This window comes from Neodiprion lecontei, chromosome 1, assembly GCF_021901455.1.
Source record: "Neodiprion lecontei isolate iyNeoLeco1 chromosome 1, iyNeoLeco1.1, whole genome shotgun sequence".
In the NCBI taxonomy this organism is placed as follows: domain Eukaryota; kingdom Metazoa; phylum Arthropoda; class Insecta; order Hymenoptera; family Diprionidae; genus Neodiprion; species Neodiprion lecontei.
In genome coordinates, this window is record NC_060260.1 from 6,096,766 (window position 1) to 6,118,116 (window position 21,351).

The window sequence follows — 21,351 nt, forward strand, 5'->3', positions numbered from 1 at the left end:
ATATGGAATTGTGATTTTTCTTTCCCAACTTTTCTGGGACCTATCGCCAATCTTGTGTATTTCGGCCGTAAGTTTTAATCTGGTGTTCATAGGTCGGACCTTGCTTTTGTTGCGATTTCTAAAGATTCATAGAACCCTCAGAAATACAGTGTGTACGTGAGAATAGCAATAGACCAACTGCTGGAGAAATTTGAGGAACTTCCTTGCTTTTCGGCCACAACTCTTGATTCTCTGCTCGCTGCGTATTCAAACTGAGACCAATACCTTCCTCTCGCGATTTAACGTCGATATAGTGGATCACACGAATGACTCCGGAATTTTTTGCATTCATAGAACCTTTGACAATAAGGCCCAGGCCTTAGTTTTTATTGGAGCAGAGAATTAGTCGTCTCAAATTCGTTTTTTACAACCTTTTCATGACTATTTGGATCCCCAGGAACTCAAAATACGCAACGAAAACGGGATGGGACCAACTGCAGAGAGGTTGCGAAAGAAATTTTTCGTTTTTCGGCTGTGACTTTTGATCCGTTGATCGCAGCGTATTGGGACTGCGCCCAATCGATTTCTCTCGCAAAATTACGTCCGAATAGTGCCACAAATAATTTATTCCAGCACTTTTGAAAATCGCGAAAATTTTCGCCAAAAATGCTAAGGGGTTAGCCTTCCTTTTTTTTTTACCAAAAAATTTTTCGTCTCAGAATTGATTCGTGTGACTCTTTCCCGACCAATTGGACCCCAAGGAACTCAGAAAACGCAGCAAAAGAAGCGTGGGATCAACGGGTGAGAAGATACGAGGTAAAAAGCACCTGCTGAAAAATGTCGAAAATTCAGGTTTTTGTTTTTTGGCTGTAACTTTCGATGCGTTGATCGCAGCGTGTTGGGACTGCGCCCAATCGATTTCTCTCGCAAAATTACGTCCAAATAGTGCCACATTTAATTTATTCCAGCACTTTTGAAAATCGCGAAAATTTTCGCCAAAAATACAAAGGGGTTAGCCTTCCTTTTTTTTTGACCAAAAAATTTTTCGTCTCCGAATTGATTCGTGTGACTCTTTCCCGACCAATTGGACCCCAAGGAACTCAGAAAACGCAGCAAAAGGAGCGTGGGATCAACGGGAGAGAAGATACGAGGAAAAAAGCACCTGCTGAAAAATGTCGAAAATTCAGGTTTTCGTTTTTTGGCTGTAACTTTCGATGCGTTGATCGCAGCGTATTGGGACTGCGCCCAATTGATTTCTCTCGCAAAATTACGTCGGAATAGTGCAGGCAAGAATTTATTCCAGCACTTTTCAAAATCGCGAAAATTTTCGCCAGAAATGAAAAGGGGTTAGCCTTCCTTTTTTTTTCACCGAAAAATTTTTCGTCTCAAAATTGATTCGTATGACCCTTTCCCGAACAATCGAACCCCAAGGAACTCAGAAAACGCAGCAAAAAGATCGTGGGATCAACAGGAGAGAAGATACGAGGAAGAAAGCACCTGCTGAAAAATGTCGAAAATTCAGGTTTTCGTTTTTTGTCTGTAACTTTCGATGCGTTGATCGCAGCGTATTGGGACTGCGCACAATCGATTTCTTTCGCAAAATTACGTCCGAATAGTGCCACAATTAATTTATTCCAGCACTTTTGAAAATCGCGAAAATTTTCGCCAAAAATACAAAGGTTAACCTTCCTTTTTTTTGACCAAAAAATTTTTCGTCTCAGAATTGATTCGTGTGACTCTTTCCCGACCAATTGGACCCCAAGGAACTCAGAAAACGCAGCAAAAGGAGCGTGGGATCAACGGGAGAGAAGATACGAGGAAAAAAGCACCTGCTGAAAAATGTCGAAAATTCAGGTTTTCGTTTTTTGGCTGTAACTTTCGATGCGTTGATCGCAGCGTATTGGGACTGCGCCCAATTGATTTCTCTCGCAAAATTACGTCGGAATAGTGCAGGCAAGAATTTATTCCAGCACTTTTCCGAATCCCAAAAATTTCCGCCAAAAATGCAAAGGGGTTAGCCTTACTTTTTCTTCATTTTTTGAGCGGAAAATTTTTTGTTTCGGATTCGATTCAAATGACCCGTACCTGATTTATTTGACCCTCAGGAACTCAGAAAACGCAGCGAAAACAGCGTAGTGATTTAAAGACCTAGAAAGGTGATAGGGAGAGAAAGAACGACGCTTCTTAACACTTCGAGTGTATTATTTTAACACACATTTGAAAGAAACGAGCGAAATTTTTCATCATCCAACTGTCGCAGAACGGCAGCGTTATTAGCCGACCCGTTCACTGAAGAATACATCTTCAGTCAACGGCTGACGATCGAAGGGCCTGGCCGCTTGAGTCTGGAATCGGCAGGAGAGATAAAGTGTGTATTTCTTGTATGAAATGTGAAAGCTAAAATCATTATACATCATATCATATCATCATACATCATACATCGTACATCATACATCGTACATCATACATCGTACATCATACATCATCATACATAGTATCAAAGTTCGAAACCATAGTTTGGATGTCGGATGTTCAGAAAGTGACGTCACCAATTCAAAATCAGCTAGCCGAATTCCTCAGTCGGGAAACAACCGCGCAGTAGAGCGGACGGATGAGAGTCGAGCTCCGCAAATTTCGAGTAAGGGTTCTCAACCTCCCGATCCCGCGCTTCGGGTCCGCTACGTATTTCGAGTACCGGGTTCTCAACCTTCCGGATCCCGCGCTTCGGGTCCGCTACGCGGTGAAACTCGACTTCCAGGATAAGCGCTCCGTGGTTCCTCGTTCATGTTTACAATAAATTATTTCAATTCGTTTTTCGCGCAAGCCCAAATTCGGTAGCTGTCAGTCCGCTAATAAAATATCTCGACTTCCAGGATAAGCGCTCCGTGGTTCCTGGTTCATGTTTACAATAAATTATTTCAATTCGTTTTTCGCGCAAGCCCAAATTCGGTAGCTGTCAGTCCGCTAATAAAATATCTCGACTTCCAGGATAAGCGCTCCGTGGTTCCTAGTTCATGTTTACAATAAATTATTTCAATTCGTTTTTCGCGCAAGCCCAAATTCGGTAGCTGTCAGTCCGCTAATAAAATATCTCGACTTCCAGGATAAGCGCTCCGTGGTTCCTCGTTCATGTTTACAATAAATTATTTCAATTCGTTTTTCGCGCAAGCCCAAATTCGGTAGCTGTCAGTCCGCTAATAAAATATCTCGACTTCCAGGATAAGCGCTCCGTGGTTCCTGGTTCATGTTTACAATAAATTATTTCAATTCGTTTTTCGCGCAAGCCCAAATTCGGTAGCTGTCAGTCCGCTAATAAAATATCTCGACTTCCAGGATAAGCGCTCCGTGGTTCCTGGTTCATGTTTACAATAAATTATTTCAATTCGTTTTTCGCGCAAGCCCAAATTCGGTAGCTGTCAGTCCGCTAATAAAATATCTCGACTTCCAGGATAAGCGCTCCGTGGTTCCTAGTTCATGTTTACAATAAATTATTTCAATTCGTTTTTCGCGCAACCCCAAATTCAGTAGCTGTCAGTCCGCTAATAAAATATCTCGACTTCCAGGATAAGCGCTCCGTGGTTCCTCGTTCATGTTTACAATAAATTATTTCAATTCGTTTTTCGCGCAACCCCAAATTCGGTAGCTGTCAGTCCGCTAATAAAATATCTCGACTTCCAGGATAAGCGCTCCGTGGTTCCTCGTTCATGTTTACAATAAATTATTTCAATTCGTTTTTCGCGCAAGCCCAAATTCGGTAGCTGTCAGTCCGCTAATAAAATATCTCGACTTCCAGGATAAGCGCTCCGTGGTTCCTGGTTCATGTTTACAATAAATTATTTCAATTCGTTTTTCGCGCAAGCCCAAATTCGGTAGCTGTCAGTCCGCTAATAAAATATCTCGACTTCCAGGATAAGCGCTCCGTGGTTCCTAGTTCATGTTTACAATAAATTATTTCAATTCGTTTTTCGCGCAACCCCAAATTCAGTAGCTGTCAGTCCGCTAATAAAATATCTCGACTTCCAGGATAAGCGCTCCGTGGTTCCTCGTTCATGTTTACAATAAATTATTTCAATTCGTTTTTCGCGCAACCCCAAATTCGGTAGCTGTCAGTCCGCTAATAAAATATCTCGACTTCCAGGATAAGCGCTCCGTGGTTCCTCGTTCATGTTTACAATAAATTATTTCAATTCGTTTTTCGCGCAAGCCCAAATTCGGTAGCTGTCAGTCCGCTAATAAAATATCTTGACTTCCAGGATAAGCGCTCCGTGGTTCCTGGTTCATGTTTACAATAAATTATTTCAATTCGTTTTTCGCGCAACCCCAAATTCGGTAGCTGTCAGTCCGCTAATAAAATTTCTCGACTTCCAGGATAAGCACTCCGTGGTTCCTGGTTCATGTTTACAATAAATTATTTCAATTCGATTTTCGCGCAAGCCCAAATTCAATAGCTGTCAGTACGCTAATAAAATTTCTATAACTTTATAATCTTCTCATAATCTTTCTGGTAGATTATATCGCTAAAAAAATTATATCAAACCTTACACATTATTTTTGATTTGTTCTCACGCTGAAAATATTTATTAGTATTCGGGGTATAACTCGAGGTGGTTGAAGGTGGTCGGAGGTGGACGAGGAGGAGGACCAGGAGGACGAGGATTTGTGCTGGGTGAGTAAAACACTTTTATAATATTTGATGGCAATTGTAATTATATTTCATCTGAAATATTACAAACTTGTCACGTTTACAATAAATCATTTCAATTCATTTTTCGTGCAAGCACATATTCAGTAGCTATGAATAATCTTATACAATTTATTATATTATTAATTAATCAATTAATATTCTTATAATATTTAATGGCAATTGTAATTATATTTCATCTGAAATATTACAAACTTGTCACGTTTACAATAAATTATTTCAATTCATTTTTCGTGCAAGCACATATTCAGTAGCTATGAATAATCTTATACAATTTATTATATTATTAATTAATCAATTAATATTCTTATAATATTTAATGGCAATTGTAATTATATTTCATCTGAAATATTACAAACTTGTCACGTTTACAATAAATTATTTCAATTCATTTTTCGTGCAAGCACATATTCAGTAGCTATGAATAATCTTGTACAATTTATTATATTATTAATGATTTGATTAAATACATTAATCCTTACACAATATTTTCGATGTCTTCCTATACTAAAAATATTCATTACTATTCCAGGTATTACCCGAGGTGGTCGGAGGTGGACGAGGAGGAGGACGAGCTGGACGAGGAGGAGGACCAGGTGGACGAGGAGGAGGACGAGGTGGACGAGGAGGAGGCGGGGTGGGTCGTGGGAGAGGCCCTCTCCTCTCCTCAGAGGAGTGGAGGGGGAGGGGCAGGGAAGGGGGAGAGGTGGGCGGGGAGGGGGAAGGGATGGGAAGGGAAGGGGAGGGAAGGGCGGCGGGGAGGGGCGGGCGGCGGGGAGGGGGAAGGGAAGGGGCGGGGAGGGGAGGGTGGGCGGGCGGGCGGGTGGGAGGGAGGGAGGGCGGGAGGGAGGGAGGGAGGGAGGGAGGGAGGGCGGGCTGGCGCAGGAGGGGGGGTGTACTGCTCTATTAACTCTAACGGGCTCGAATCGACATCCGTCCTCCACTCTCTCCCTCCCTCCCTCCCTCCCGCCCTCCCTCCCTCCCTCCCTCCCTCCCGCCCTCCCTCCCGCCCACCCGCCCGCCCACCCTCCCCGCCCCGCCCCTTCCCTTCCCTTCCCCCTCCCCGCCGCCCGCCCCTCCCCGCCGCCCTTCCCTCCCCTTCCCTTCCCATCCCTTCCCCCTCCCCGCCCACCTCTCCCCCTTCCCTGCCCCTCCCCCTCCTCTCCTCTGAGGAGAGGAGAGGTCCTCTCCCACGACCCACCCCGCCTCCTCCTCGTCCACCTCGTCCTCCTCCTCGTCCACCTGGTCCTCCTCGTCGTCCAACTCGTCCTCCTCCTCGTCCACCTCCGACCACCTCGGGTAATACCTGGAATAGTAATGAATATTTTTAGTATAGGAAGACATCGAAAATATTGTGTAAGGATTAATGTATTTAATCAATTAATTAATAATATAATAAATTGTACAAGATTATTCATAGCTGCTGAATATGTGCTTGCACGAAAAATGAATTGAAATATTTTATTGTAAACGTGACAAGTTTGTAATATTTCAGATGAAATATAATTACAATTGCCATTAAATATTATAAGAATATTAATTAATTAATTAATAATATAATAAATTGTATAAGATTATTCATAGCTACTGAATATGTGCTTGCACGAAAAATGAATTGAAATAATTTATTGTAAACGTGACAAGTTTGTAATATTTCAGATGAAATATAATTACAATTGCCATTAAATATTATAAGAATATTAATTAATTAATTAATAATATAATAAATTGTATAAGATTATTCATAGCTACTGAATATGTGCTTGCACGAAAAATGAATTGAAATAATTTATTGTAAACGTGACAAGTTTGTAATATTTCAGATGAAATATAATTACAATTGCCATTAAATATTATAAGAATATTAATTAATTAATTAATAATATAATAAATTGTATAAGATTATTCATAGCTACTGAATATGTGCTTGCACGAAAAATGAATTGAAATAATTTATTGTAAACGTGACAAGTTTGTAATATTTCAGATGAAATATAATTACAATTGCCATTAAATATTATAAGAATATTAATTGATTAATTAATAATATAATAACTTGTATAAGATTATTCATAGCTACTGAATATGTGCTTGCACGAAAAATGATTTGAAATAATTTATTGTGAACGTGACAAGTTTGTAATATTTCAGATGAAATGTAATTACAATTGCCATTAAATATTATAAGAATATTAATTGATTAATTAATAATATAATAAATTGTATAAGATTATTCATAGCTACTGAATATGTGCTTGCACGAAAAATGAATTCAAATAATTTATTGTAAACGTGACAAGTTTGTAATATTTCAGATGAAATATAATTATAATTGCCATCAAATATTATAAAAGTGTTTTACTCACCCAGCACAAATCCTCGTCCTCCTGGTCCTCCTCCTCGTCCACCTCCGACCACCTTCAACCACCTCGAGTTATACCCCGAATACTAATAAATATTTTCAGCGTGAGAACAAATAAAAAATAATGTGTAAGGTTTGATATAATTTTTCTATCGATATAATCTACCAGAAAGATTATGAGAAGATTATAAAGTTATAGAAATTTTATTAGCGTACTGACAGCTATTGAATTTGGGCTTGCGCGAAAAACGAATTGAAATAATTTATTGTAAACATGAACCAGGAACCACGGAGCGCTTATCCTGGAAGTCGAGAAATTTTATTAGCGGACTGACAGCTACCGAATTTGGGGTTGCGCGAAAAACGAATTGAAATAATTTATTGTAAACATGAACCAGGAACCACGGAGCGCTTATCTTGGAAGTCGAGAAATTTTATTAGCGGACTGACAGCTACCGAATTTGGGGTTGCGCGAAAAACGAATTGAAATAATTTATTGTCAACATGAACCAGGAACCACGGAGCGCTTATCCTGGAAGTCGAGAAATTTTATTAGCGGACTGACAGCTACCGAATTTGGGGTTGCGCGAAAAACGAATTGAAATAATTTATTGTAAACATGAACCAGGAACCACGGAGCGCTTATCCTGGAAGTCGAGAAATTTTATTAGCGGACTGACAGCTACCGAATTTGGGGTTGCGCGAAAAACGAATTGAAATAATTTATTGTAAACATGAACCAGGAACCACGGAGCGCTTATCCTGGAAGTCGAGAAATTTTATTAGCGGACTGACAGCGACCGAATTTGGGGTTGCGCGAAAAACGAATTGAAATAATTTATTGTAAACATGAACCAGGAACCACGGAGCGCTTATCCTGGAAGTCGAGAAATTTTATTAGCGGACTGACAGCTACCGAATTTGGGCTTGCGCGAAAAACGAAATGAAATAATTTATTGTAAACATGAACCAGGAACCACGGAGCGCTTATCCTGGAAGTCGAGAAATTTTATTAGCGGACTGACAGCTATTGAATTTGGGCTTGCGCGAAAAACGAATTGAAATAATTTATTGTAAACATGAACGAGGAGCTACGGAGCGCTTATCCTGGAAGTCGAGTTTCACCGCGTAGCGGACCCGAAGCGCGGGATCCGGAAGGTTGAGAACCCGGTACTCGAAATACGTAGCGGACCCGAAGCGCGGGATCGGAAAGTTGAGAACCCTTACTCGAAATTTGCGGAGCTCGACTCTCATCCGTCCGCTCTACTGCGCGGTTGTTTCCCGACTGAGGAATTCGGCTAGCTGATTTTGAATTGGTGACGTCACTTTCTGAACATCCGACATCCAAACTATGGTTTCGAACTTTGATACTATGTATGATGATGTATGATGTACGATGTATGATGTATGATGTATGATGTATGATAATATGATATGATGTATAATGATTTTAGCTTTCACATTTCATACAAGAAATACACACTTTATCTCTCCTGCCGATTCCAGACTCAAGCGGCCAGGCCCTTCGATCGTCAGCCGTTGACTGAAGATGTATTCTTCAGTGAACGGGTCGGCTAATAACGCTGCCGTTCTGCGACAGTTGGATGATGAAAAATTTCGCTCGTATCTTTCAAATGTGTGTTAGAATACACTCGAAGTGTTAAGAAGCGTCGTTCTTTCTTTCCCTATCACCTTTCTAGGTCTTTAAATCACTACGCAGCGTTAAATACTGCCTCATATACGAAGCATCCATTTCATCTCGTTCAGAATTAGCGCATCCGTTATGTATTGCAGTTACTCTGAATTTTTTTCCATCCGAATACTTTTCGAAAAACAATTCCGCTTCTCCACCCAACGCAGATGCTTCACTTGCGACCAGCTAAAACAGCGTTTCGATTCTATGCCTATGAAAATTCAAGACCGAGAGAGCAAATGAAAAGTTGTTGGAATAATTGTGAAGACTAATGTTATGGAATACATCGAGCGCGCGTCGAATAGAATCCCATTTCGAAATGAATAATTCTTCTCTTTTCATATCATAGCTAATCTAGTAATGTAGGTAAATAGGATGGTTGGAGGTGTTCGGAAATGGTAGGACATTTCAAAAGTTAAAGTCGACGATGATCCCGTGCATCAATTTTATCGTTACAGATTTTCTTTTTCCATGAGGCATAGAGTATTCAACAACGATAATGCAGTCCTTAAAATTCATCATTCATCTCTGTCTGGAAAGCTAATTCGCAAGGCGTGGTGTTCTATTCTATTTGCATTATTAGAAAAATACCCGTACTCTACATACACTGTTTCTAATCTTTTGCTACATTTGGTTTAATCCCCATGCTTCCACAGCACGAATAGTCGGAAATGTTTTTGATTATCCATAATAAAATAAAAGAAGTTACAAAGCTTAAATTTATTGTGAAAGCTCTAATGAATACATCAAACTGCGGTCGAATCAATTCGTTTATTATTTGCACATGACCTCTGGATATTTGATAAATTATTCCTCAATACATTGAAACATACGTATTTATAATGAAATATCATGCAATGGGCTGTGTAAACTATAAACTATAATTTCTATCGAATAGCTGCTTTTACATCAACAGGGCTTTGAGACTCAGTTCCGTTCGTCCTCCTCCTCGTCCACCTCCGACCACCTCCAACAATCGCCAACCACCTCGAACAACCAACGATAACCACCTCGGGTAGTACCTGGAACAGCAATGAATATTTTCAGTATAAGAAAACATCGAAAACATTACGTAAGGATTCACATAATCACAGGTTTTGTTTTTTGGCTGTAACTTTCGATGCGTTGATCGCAGCGTATTGGGACTGCGCCCAATCGATTTCTCTCGCGAAATTACGTCCGAATAGTGCCACAATTAATTTATTCCAGCACTTTTCAAAATCGCGAAAATTTTCGCCAAAAATGCAAAGGGGTTAGCCTTCCTTTTTTTTCACCAAAAAATTTTTCGTCTCAGAATTGATTCGTATGACTCTTTCCCGAACAATTGAACCCCAAGGAACTCAGATAACGCAGCGAAAATGGCGTGGGATCAACAGGAGAGAAGATACGAGGACAAAAGCACGTGCTGAAAAATGTCGAAAATTCAGGTTTCCGTTTTTTGGCTGTAACTTTCGATGCGTTGATGGCAGCGTATTGGGACTGCGCCCAATCGATTTCTCTGGCAAAATTACATCGGAATAGTGCATCAAAGATCTTATTCTAGCACTTTTCAAAATCACGAAAATCCTGGAAAAAAATTCTTTACTCAAAAATACGAATAAAATACGGAAAAATATCGCATTTTCAGATTGTATTGGGACTATGGAAGACTAAAAATAGCAACAGTGGTAGAGGATTATTAAATGATTACTAATTTCATTAGTATTAGATTTGATTTCACCTTTTTTTATTCATATTTCAAATTACTTTGATTTAAAAATTACAGAGATCATTTTGTTTATGGATTGTCAGTATGTAGTGACAAACGAACATGCTATCAATGTGTATAATATCTGTTTTATTATACTTGATAAGTGATAAGTGGTAATCGAAAATGAAAAGTGTGATTGCCATATAAGGAAGGAAAACTCCGAATTTCGTCTGCTCAAACGTTAGATACAAAGTATATATCGTGTATTACATGTGGATGATATCGTATTATTATATAAATAGATGCTATTAATATTAAAAAATTTTACTTGTTTACAAAAATAAAACAAGACACAAGAATTCATCCTATCTATATTCGAAATAAAATTTTCTACCTAATTGAAGCTAAAGATATTCTAACTAAAATAAATGATTCTCATTTTGATGATTTTCTCCGTGAATGATGTGTAGTTTCAGGCTTGTATTTTCAATTGGTTGAATAACAATTCGCCAGATCGGTCTGTTACTCAGTCACAACACTTTGAGGTTGCGCTCAATGCTCTTTTTCTATGGTTCTCAATCATGGATAGGTAAGTAATTTCAACTTATCGTATTAATTTTTGTTTTTTCCGTATTTCATCGCTTACATTGTTTTTTAAGCCTAAATGTTTTCAAACAAGTAGGAAATCACGAAAACTGAAATAACGGGACTTGAAGAGACGAATGAATATCTCCTGAGAAGTGTTTTTGAAACACATATCCAGTATATTAAAGTATTAACCTTTCGCTATGCTTTTCCGATTACAAAGTAAAAACATCCATGACGTTTATTTAGAAATGTAATTCCTTTTATACAAAGAAATACTAACGCTCGTTCATTTAGAGAGCACTCCTACTTAAATAGCATCTGTTTGACGCGTAGATTGCAAATTCTAGTGAATTAATCCATCGCAATTGATACTCTAATGAGTAATGACATTGAGAAATGTTCTCTGGTACTCTATATATTCATACGCTCGATTTCTCGTACATATTGTTACAAGAATACATTCCAATGGCAAATGTTAATGAACTCAAATTTCATGATGTGTTTCTTGCATCAAATACTCTCCACTGATAATACAATGGTGTTTGAGACTAACTAATTTCACACTACAAATGCTCACAGGTAGAATGAATTAAATTTAATGATGTCCTTATACATATTCGCCAGACAATACCTTCATGTAAAAAGATTTTGTGTGAGAATATTTCAACAAAAACTTTCAATAACTCGTTCAACTTACCACTTTCCAATGAAACGAAAAGTCTAGTAACCATTAAATTTACGCCCAGTTTATTTACGCATTCAACAACACTCGAATGGGTTATCAGATGCTTAAAACTCCTGCCACCCAAGTTGTATTAAATATTAAATGAAGTTACTCATAGATCTCATTCAAAACCCGTTCTAGTATACTACTATTTCAACCATATATAAGCTTAGAATAATCAACTGATCTGTTCATCCCGAGGATCGGAATTCGGATTGGTTGGATTTTCTGAATTCTCATGCGGGAATGACAGACCTGAGATCATTCCTTCAGGGTGACAGGGTTCCTCAACGATACACGGAACAGAAATTTTATCCCATGTGAATTTATTCATAGTAGTTAATCCGTGCACACAGAAGATACTTTGAGAGTGAGGATGGCAAAGATGAGTTTGCGGATGTTGTAGCAAGACCGCCGTTGTTCGGGGATGAGAGGGATGGGTGAGCCATGTCACACCTGGCTCTGCTCTGTGTCATTTGCCATTCTGCTGTAGTGCCGCGTTGATCTGCGCCCACAAATCCTTTTTGCAGGACTTTGATCTGTAATCAAATAAACCGTCGGAAAATGGGATGTGATTTTTAATACCGGCACTTCTGGTTTTTAAATACAATTCGTCTCCAGATTAAATTATCAACGAAAGATATTTTCAACATTTTACAACAGTGATTGCTTTTGACCTTACCTTCTGATGGACTGCAGCCATTCTTTAAATTGAGTATGCCCCTCAGGAGTGATTTGAAATGCGGCTCTTGCTGCGCACACAACACTGACGAAATCCTCATAGTCCCCTGCTGCTAGATGATAAAGCTTCTGATGCATACACTGGATATACCTAAGATTTAAGTTAATTGTTTAATGAATGGTGCAATATTCAGTCATATTGAGATACTTGAACAATTAAATTGACTGTAGCAAACAAAAAATAAAATCCTCATTTTTTTACCAGGATTCCACTTAACAGAAAAGCAAGTGCTTAACAATATAAAATAGAAAAATTACTAACATTTGCTGACATTTGTGAACGAGCGGAGCGAGGGCTGATCTCAAATGCTGTAAAACTAGGGTTGGATTGCTTCTAGCAAGATAGTGAGCAGCCTCGAGTGCAACGTCGTGAAGAACAAAAGGACTGACGATGCTGTTTACTGTGCAAATGCAGAGTTGGTGGAGATACTGGTTACCGAGGCGTTTAGAAACACGAAGTAGCCATTTTACATCTTCTCCATATGGTGGATTTCGAGCATACTTGGCTTGTGGCCTGTCGTCATGAACTCTTCGAGCCAAAGTCTCCAGAGCCAACATACCAACCCTATAAGCAGCTACCAATGCTCGCAGCTGCTGTGGACTGAAAGGTTGACTCTGTCTATGTACCTAAAAGAATTAAAATAATTCTAAATACAAGTCAAAAGATTTGCGGTTTGTATAAATCAAAACCAGAGCGGTCTCTTTTGCACATCTAAGATTATGACAGGTAATTATTTCGTACTATCCATTGTTTATCAATAGACATCGGATTATATGCACCTGCATGTTTGCACATGCATATGCCTTTAACGCAATATTTAAAACGTTATTACACAATTTATTACTTTATTTCAGTAGCGAGGTATGTAGGGTTTTGAAGCAATTAAGATGATTAATGCAAATATCAATGGAACAGGTCAATCCCTGCCTCAAGAGCTCGTTTTCGGCCTACAAATTAATATTAAGTGACAAACGTCGCAAGTTTGCTTTAGCAAGTTTAGAAAAATACGTGATTGTGTATTGTCACAAGAATTATAATTGATTGAAAAGTATGATTAGTAAAAATAAATGAAAAATCCAAATAAAAATTGACATTCTTATAGCGGATATCTTGTGCATATTTTTCACCCTTTTTTAGGGCATTTGCAAGCATATTTTGCCATTTTGTTAACGCATATAATCTGATATGTATTCATCACCAATGTAAAAATTAAGGACCTTACCTGTGGTTGCGCTCTAACAGTTGATATGATAGGTTGAGCTTGAACTAAAGTTGGACCAGGCAGACCGTTTTGACCAGGAAGTGGTCCCGCTACTCCAGACTGAACCTTTCGAAAGTATAACACCTTTGTGAATAGATTTTAACTTTACTGTTCGTTTAAAGTTTCATTAGGGAGTAAGTGATAAGCGGAAACAATACTACTACCTCAGATTAATTAAGTGTTGTTTGTACCACAGCTATCAGTAAACATATCACAATTATCAGTAAACATAAAGAATAGAGACCTATAAGTTTATTACTCACATTCACAGGCATCGGTTGTTGCATAGTAAACATATGATGAGTTCCCGGAGGTGCTTGTACATTAACGGTCGTTACAGGTGGTGGGGCATAGTATTGAGGTACCAGAGGTTGCTGGGTACCAACAGCTGGATTTCGAGGATGCTGAGGATGTCCAGGATGAGGAGAAAATAAGGGATGGAACATCTGCATGTGAGAAGGTGGTGGAGGTAACGCCACTCTGTGTGGAGGCATTGGCCCACCAAATGCTGGAAGATGATGGTGAAAACGGTGCACAAAGCTGTACGGAGCTACGGTATATGGTGTCCCAACCCCTAAACATGAAACAATAGTTTCAACAATCATATTTAGTCAGATTCTTGTCCTCGTAGTTGAATGAATATAGATATAAACTTTCGGGAAATACCTGAAGACGTCGAAAGTTCTTTTAGAAAAATTTTAACGGACAAACATGTAATATATTACCCAGCGGAGCAGGTGTTGTAATAGATGGATGCACGCTTGGATACGGCTGAGGTGGTGGTGGCTGAGTACTTGTCACAACAACTGCTTGAGCTGGACCTGGTATTACTTGACCGGTAACCAAGTCCATAGGAGGTCCAGATTCAACAAGCAGAGCTCCGCTTGGATCTAATTGCAAAGGATCGTGAGGAATTTCTTCCTGCTGTTCCCCACCAGGAGTATGCTGAAAATGTGTAACTGTCTAATAAAGTATCCGAATTACCTGACAACGTAATATACCTAGGAAAATGAAAAATAGTCAAGCCTACTCAATGACTTACCCTTAAATACAATTCATACCAGTATTTGGCTACTTGGAACAATACTTCTGGATAAACTCCACCACCTTTGGCGGTATTTTCGACAGTTATACAAGCCTTCTCTAGCATGAGATCACTTTGTTCCTTGCACTGAAACAACGATATAAAATTGTAATCTCTTTTTATAATTTGTTTATTTGCCTGAGATACATTAACGTGAACAACCAAGATATTTGAACGGAAAAATAAGGCATTTGTTTTCGAGTTTTCTCAATTTACCTGCAAAATAGCTCTCTGTATCTCATTCGGATTGAGAGCATGCGCATGCGGCAGGCATGACAGAGCTAATTCAGCAGCAGCTCTAACCATATTGGGATCACTTCCTCTGGAAGACTTGTCGGCTATACTGACAGCTTCTGGAGGAGTCAAGTGTCCCTCCCAACTATCTATAAGGAACCATATAGCAGGAGCGCCAATTTCCATTGCTTGACCAGTTATCCAAGAGACATGACTCGAGTACGTGCGACTCAACCAATTTGGACTAACGCAGTTGTGTAGACCAAGGGCATAGAGTCCAAGTTGGAAGGCACACATGTGAAGAGCCCTATGTGGTCCGTGATGATTCTGGCTAGTAGAGGCCTGAGTGAATAACGAAGTGGCACTATTACCCCCAGCCTTAGCTAAAACTGTCTTAGCAAGTTCACACATGAAGTGCGCTCCAGCTTCTGACGGCTGATTAGGAATCGATGGATATGCCCGCTTGCCCTTGAAACTGAAAAATATTATTTACTTCAATGTTAAGCTGTAGGAAAGTACAAAAAATGTGTTTTCGTTAGAAAAGAAGTAATAATTCCGGCAAGAAATTTGCATTAGAGTGATGCGAAGTTCTCACCGAGTCTCTTTAGTTCTTGCTGGTGCCTGCTGCTGAGCTGTTTGTGGTTGGACTGTTAAAGTACTCATTCCACTTTCAATTTCTGCACTAGTGCTGCTATGGGGTCTGCTATTTGCTCCAAGAGCACCATCCCCATTACCAGTTGTTTCTATTCCAGTGAGAGGAGAAGCACGCGCTTCCTCGCAACGGAAGCCGGCCATCTTGAAAGAAGAATTGTAAGAAAATAACGTGCAGGAATTATGTGCAATATTTTGAACCCTTAGTAGTTTTACCTGACTCTTTGTAGGAGGATTAGAGGAGTAATAACTGCTAAGTATAGGTGATTTGATCAGTTGATGAACATCGCGGTCCAGTAATTTATCCATTATTCGTGCCACCTTCATCGGTATATCCTTGTAGTGCACCAACAGAGTTATAGCCAGATCCCCTCTGTAAATGTGGAAAATTGTAACGCAGAAAGCGTTATTATAACACGGAATACAAATTGTTATAAAAATTGACTATTTATTTATAAGATGAATCATGTGATGTGTGAATAATACCTTTGCCTCCGTGTCCCTTCGCATAATAGGGGATGGTCTGCTTCACTGACATTCGCCTTCAATCCAAGAGCTGCGACTGCTGCGTCAAATCCGAGGTTCTCGTCTACGTCTGTGGGCAGTTTCAGTCCTGCGAATCATTCCCATCTTATTTAGTAGTTATTTACAAAAGATAATTATTAACACTTTCAGTTCTGAAAAGGTGAATTTAGTTTCATTCCTACAACTAACACATAAACATGATGTAATGTATTGTGAAGTACGATAGTCAGGTTGAGTAAACACAAGCAGTGTGAAAAGAATTATCATTTGCATGTTGATCGCAGACACACTGGCTGCATGTAAGTACATATTCAGTGATGAAATATACTCCTGTTTCAATTTAGGTAGTTGAGACAGGAAAATTCTATCATCAACTGCTTCGAATTATCATAACTTCAATTTATGCATCTTGTTAGTTTTTTTTTCGGTACAATACTGTTATATACTGAAGATGCACGAACAATGAATTAATTCTGACTAAGACAACAAAGACAAGTTTTGTAATCTACGTCTTCGACAAAGACGCACAACCTGTAAAACATGTTCATACAAAAAAAAAAGTAGTAAATGTAACAGTACTTGAAATGTTGAGTGCATCAAAGATAAAGCTGGACAGCATAATTGGCAATAGGGCGTGACCTCTGGACCGTAATACTCCATCTCTCAATTGCTCTGCTCTCTGTCTAACCATGGCGAGTTCAGAAGGAGACAATGGTATCCTTTTCAGTAAGCCTACCAACTCGCTTTCTTGATGAGCTAACTTGACCTGGATTACAAACATACAGAAAAAAAATAAAATAAAGCCTAGGTAGTAAGTTGCTTCGCAAATATAATGCAGGTAATATTCATCGTGATGACTAGAATATAGATATTTGTGTAATGAAAAGTAATCGAGTTAGTCAATTCGTAAAATTTTTGTACCGTGAATGAAAAATAATGAAACATGGTCACTTAAGTTTACAATGGATTACTTCAAGAGGTTTCGTGCTCGCTGGAGGCCTAGCCATTTCAAGTCCGAATAATCCAACTCTAAAGGCCAAATTGTGATGTTCAGAATTTTCGGCAAGCACCGTACAGAGGAAACCGCATTTTGCCAACGTCGCAGATGCCAAGCAGGTGAGTTGGTGCGAGGCAGGATTGATTTGTTGCTGCAACAGGTAAAAAAACTTTTAACCAATTATATTACCATTCTGAGCACAGTATCTGATAATTGTTTTGTCTGGTTAGAAACTTTAGTATCCACGTGAGTTCACCTTTTTCCTTTTTCCTTTGACTGGCAGAGGTGGTACCTCGATCATCAAGTCAGGTGGATTAGCTAGTAATTCTTCGGCAAGCTGAACGCCAAGAGTACACGCTTCTCTTGCATGACCGTGCGCGTGAAGTCCCTCAGCTCTGGCGAAGAGTATATCCCATGGATCCTCGGTCTTCTTTAAATTGCCTAAGACTGTACTGGTATTTGCAGAACTAATAGCAAGTGTTTCGTTCTTTGAGTCTTTATTACTTGCACCCCCATTAGCTACTGGTGTTTTTGGGTCATAATAATACACGTTGTACTCATCCCCAGATGGGCTGTCGCTGCTCGATGATAAACTCTCATCCTTGGATGGTCTCCTCGATGGATCCTTCTCGAGATCTGAGTCCGGTCCACTTTTCACAACATTATGCTTAGGTACAACACCGCGTGAAGTACTTGCCACTGGTTCATTACTATACTCGACTAAACTTGGCCTACGATTTGTTTCAACTGTTTTACTGTTACTACTATCACTACTATCACTGTGCGTCTCAGACGACGCATTTGAGCGGTGCTTATCCAAACTTTGAGCGTGGTTTAGACTGGTGTTGCTACTAGATGATGATTCGCTGCCGCCACCTTCCTGTTGAATAATATAATCACCTTAAATTAAACATGCGATGTAATTTTTTTTTATTAGAGTTCCATACTTTTATAAAGCATAAGAATAATGTCAGCATAAATCTGCAAGACTGCCAAAATCTGAATCAAAAAGTAAACAATAATATTTCTACCTGCGAATCTGTATCTCCACAGTTGTTTAACTGAGCGCAACCGCGTCTGACAAGAACTGCCTGTGGTTCTGGTGTCTCTGGCATGTCCGTATAATTTTCACAAAATCCTTCCGAACTAACGCTGCTTCTGTTTCCGTCTCCAGCATTTCTGGAACATAATCCAGGAAACTCTCGCGGATTCAACCGTCTTCTATCCATGTAACTGAATTCTACCAATCCCAAACTGAGCGGTCTTCTACCATGATGGTGAGACGTTGGCGGTTGACAATTTAGAACCGCAGGACTTGAATTTACCTGTGAACAATAGTTTTTTTTTCCATCACTACAGGTGAATGCTAACATTTTTATATAGAGATTTATGATCGTTAAACGGGCTGAATAAAGTCAATAATGGCTGAAATAATTGACCAAATATATCAATGTGTTGCAAAATGGCAACAATGTTACACAAATGCATCATGTTGCTTTACACCTGGCAACCGTCGGTTATCAGAATTGTTTTGCTATGAAACAATTTAAAAGTAATCTGTTAATAGCATAATAAGTATTGGCCACTTCAAAATCAAGTAAACTAAACTTAAGAGAGATGAAATAATAAAAAATAAAATGCATCTTTTGTAAAAAGAGCTAGGGGCTAGATACTTTTTATTAACTTTTGTTTTACGAACTTGATTAACTTCTGTCCTTGCGTCTCCCGCATGTCTGAAACACGTGAATGGACAGTGGTACATAGGGTTACTCCCAGCGGTATACGTGATCCCAGGAAGTGTGTATTCTTCCCAATCTAAGTAACAAGCTTCTAGCGCTGGTTTAAATCCTGTAAATACCTCAAGATCTGTTCTTAAGGAATTTTGAATGCTACTATTATTCCTATTGTGTGAGTTATGTGACACTGAGCTACCTCGACTTTTAGTTATCTGGAAAAAAAGTATTGCATGGTATGACTAAAAATTATGATTCATGTTATTAAAAATTATGTGATGAAATATAAAAAATCTTTGAAAGAAGACGTTATAATTTCAATAAAAAGTGAACATGCAAGTGAGTTAAAAATCAAACCTTGTCAATTATTTTCATATGCCACGCTGTGAACTGACCATGAAGCATTTCCCTCTCAGATGGAGATAGCCCAGGATTCAATGCTGCTAACCTCCAGAGAACAACTATCTCATCACAGAGCGAAGAACAAGCATGTTGTGACGCATTGCTGTTCATATTGCCATGTTTTCCACCCCCGTGTCCAGAACCATTTGAAAGGGCAACTTTAGTGTTGAACCACCACACGAGAATTTGTTCACAAGCCATACACTCCTCGGTAATTATTTCAAGAAGCGGTATAGCGTTTCTGTCTGTTCTTTTAAACATTTCTCTGACTATTGAAAGAAGATTCCACATCCCCTCTGGCTCACGACCCCTTAACGGTCGCAATAGAGATGACCATTCTGCAGCAGCCGGCGGGGCAGTGGTACTTAGATAATTCACGTCGCTGTAAAAATACAACCGTTGGATATTAGTTGAAAATGAGTGAACGATAAGGCCATCGTCATATTTCTTTCAAAACAAAATTTAATGATTGTCAGATGTTTTACATACCTGAAAACTATCGGAGCAGGTACACAAAATTTGATAAGAATTTTTTTTATATTATCATGTAATGTTTTCTCATCCAAGTACCAGGAAGTTTGATCATGAGCGGATGCTCCAGCAGTGGGATCTGGTGCTCCGCAATAGCTATTTATAGCGCTAGGTTGCGCTGATAAAAGTTCATCTAAAAGACGCTGAGCAGTGGGAAGGATTTGTTGTGGCAGTTCGCTAATAAGATATTGAGCAAATTTCTGTAGTTGTTCACGATGCAGCCTGGACAGAGATTCGCTCACAGGTGCTCTCAAGCATACTTGGGTTGGCTGTAACATTGAGATAAGATTATTTCTCACTCTTTTCCTAGTTGACAGATTTTCTTGAAAATCAGAATATGCCCACATTCATAAAACATACCAATCAATTCACTAAATAAAAAAAAAAAAATCAACTTACCAGATGTATTCTATGCAAGCAAACCGCAACTACATGTGAACACCAGTATGCCGTTGAAGAGCATGTGCAATTGCAGGATGTGATACGTCGCCTATCAAATGTCACAGCTACATTGTACTGAGTACGAGCAGCCATAACGGTTGGTAAATTATGAACGTTTGCTCCCATTGGCGCACTGACGCTGGCACTCAGATGAAAGCCTGGACGGTGAAAAAAGTAAAGTTTTAAGTAGTGGCAAAAATTATTAATTTAAAATACAATTCATTAACTTTATTAAAGAAATCCCAATTGGATGCCCTTTGCAGAATCAAACTAAAATTACGTAGATGTACGAAACATAAACTGTGGTCTTCGCAGAACAACTCTGACGTAATCATGATGTTTTCATGTTTTTCATGTTCGAAAAACTTTCATTGTGTGACAACAATAATGATAATATGAGGTGTATAATTGAGCTAGATTTTTTTAATGATTCACGAGTTAATGAATCACATTCCAAGACTACTGGGATATCGGGTGAGGTCACTATCAATTACAGTGTCAATCAGCAAGTGGCAAGGAAAATTAGAGGCTGTGCCACATGATGATAGAGGTCATCATTGTCCGCTGAACCTTCACGAAGGGTCAAACGACAGATTGCCCGCAGATGCCGTAGGAAACGTGATCAGACCAAATATTCCCATTTCTACATTCTTACCACCGCTGCATTACATTATCATTATTACAATCATCGTTATTATTCCATCTTTTGCAAAGTGGCAGTATAACTTGATATGACATTTGCAGGTATAAAAAATAGGTCTACTGGTGAGCTGATAGTTTCCTCATTATTACCAACGAGTCTCATCTTCACAGGATACGATAAGAGGATGGAGCCCCCGGATTAATCAAAGGGTAACAAGATACGGTAGAATATCACTTACCAATTTGAAGTGGATCCTTGACACTCTTGGTACGGAAGAGATAGTCCCCGCGTTGAAACTCGTCGGCGCTTCCATTGGCGAGGCAGGAATAGAGGCGGATATCCTCTTCGTTGTCGGGGAAACTCCAAAAC

At 39.2% G+C, this 21,351-nt stretch overlaps 1 protein-coding gene across 2 annotated transcripts; it reads right to left on the reverse strand.

The window, feature by feature from the left end:
- Nucleotides 1-10,445: 10,445 nt before the first annotated feature.
- LOC107222754 (zinc finger SWIM domain-containing protein 8 homolog) lies at nucleotides 10,446-21,351 on the reverse strand. Of its 2 annotated transcripts, none has more exons than XM_046744911.1 (20): nucleotides 21,221-21,351; nucleotides 20,298-20,497; nucleotides 19,857-20,167; nucleotides 19,323-19,749; nucleotides 18,932-19,180; nucleotides 18,264-18,557; nucleotides 17,489-18,112; nucleotides 17,207-17,383; nucleotides 16,815-17,001; nucleotides 16,197-16,305; nucleotides 15,927-16,083; nucleotides 15,655-15,854; nucleotides 15,042-15,534; nucleotides 14,784-14,912; nucleotides 14,467-14,686; nucleotides 14,005-14,315; nucleotides 13,703-13,825; nucleotides 12,742-13,106; nucleotides 12,421-12,570; nucleotides 10,446-12,277 (listed from the first exon to the last, which is right to left on the reverse strand). In XM_046744911.1, the coding sequence occupies exons 2-20, from the start codon at nucleotides 20,463-20,465 to the stop codon at nucleotides 12,211-12,213; spliced, it is 4,761 nt and encodes a 1,586-aa protein (XP_046600867.1). In that variant the 5' UTR covers nucleotides 20,466-20,497; nucleotides 21,221-21,351; the 3' UTR covers nucleotides 10,446-12,210. The 2 variants fall into 2 exon arrangements, with proteins under 2 accessions (XP_046600867.1, XP_046600870.1); XM_046744914.1 differs by having other exon boundaries at nucleotides 13,703-13,801; nucleotides 16,197-16,323.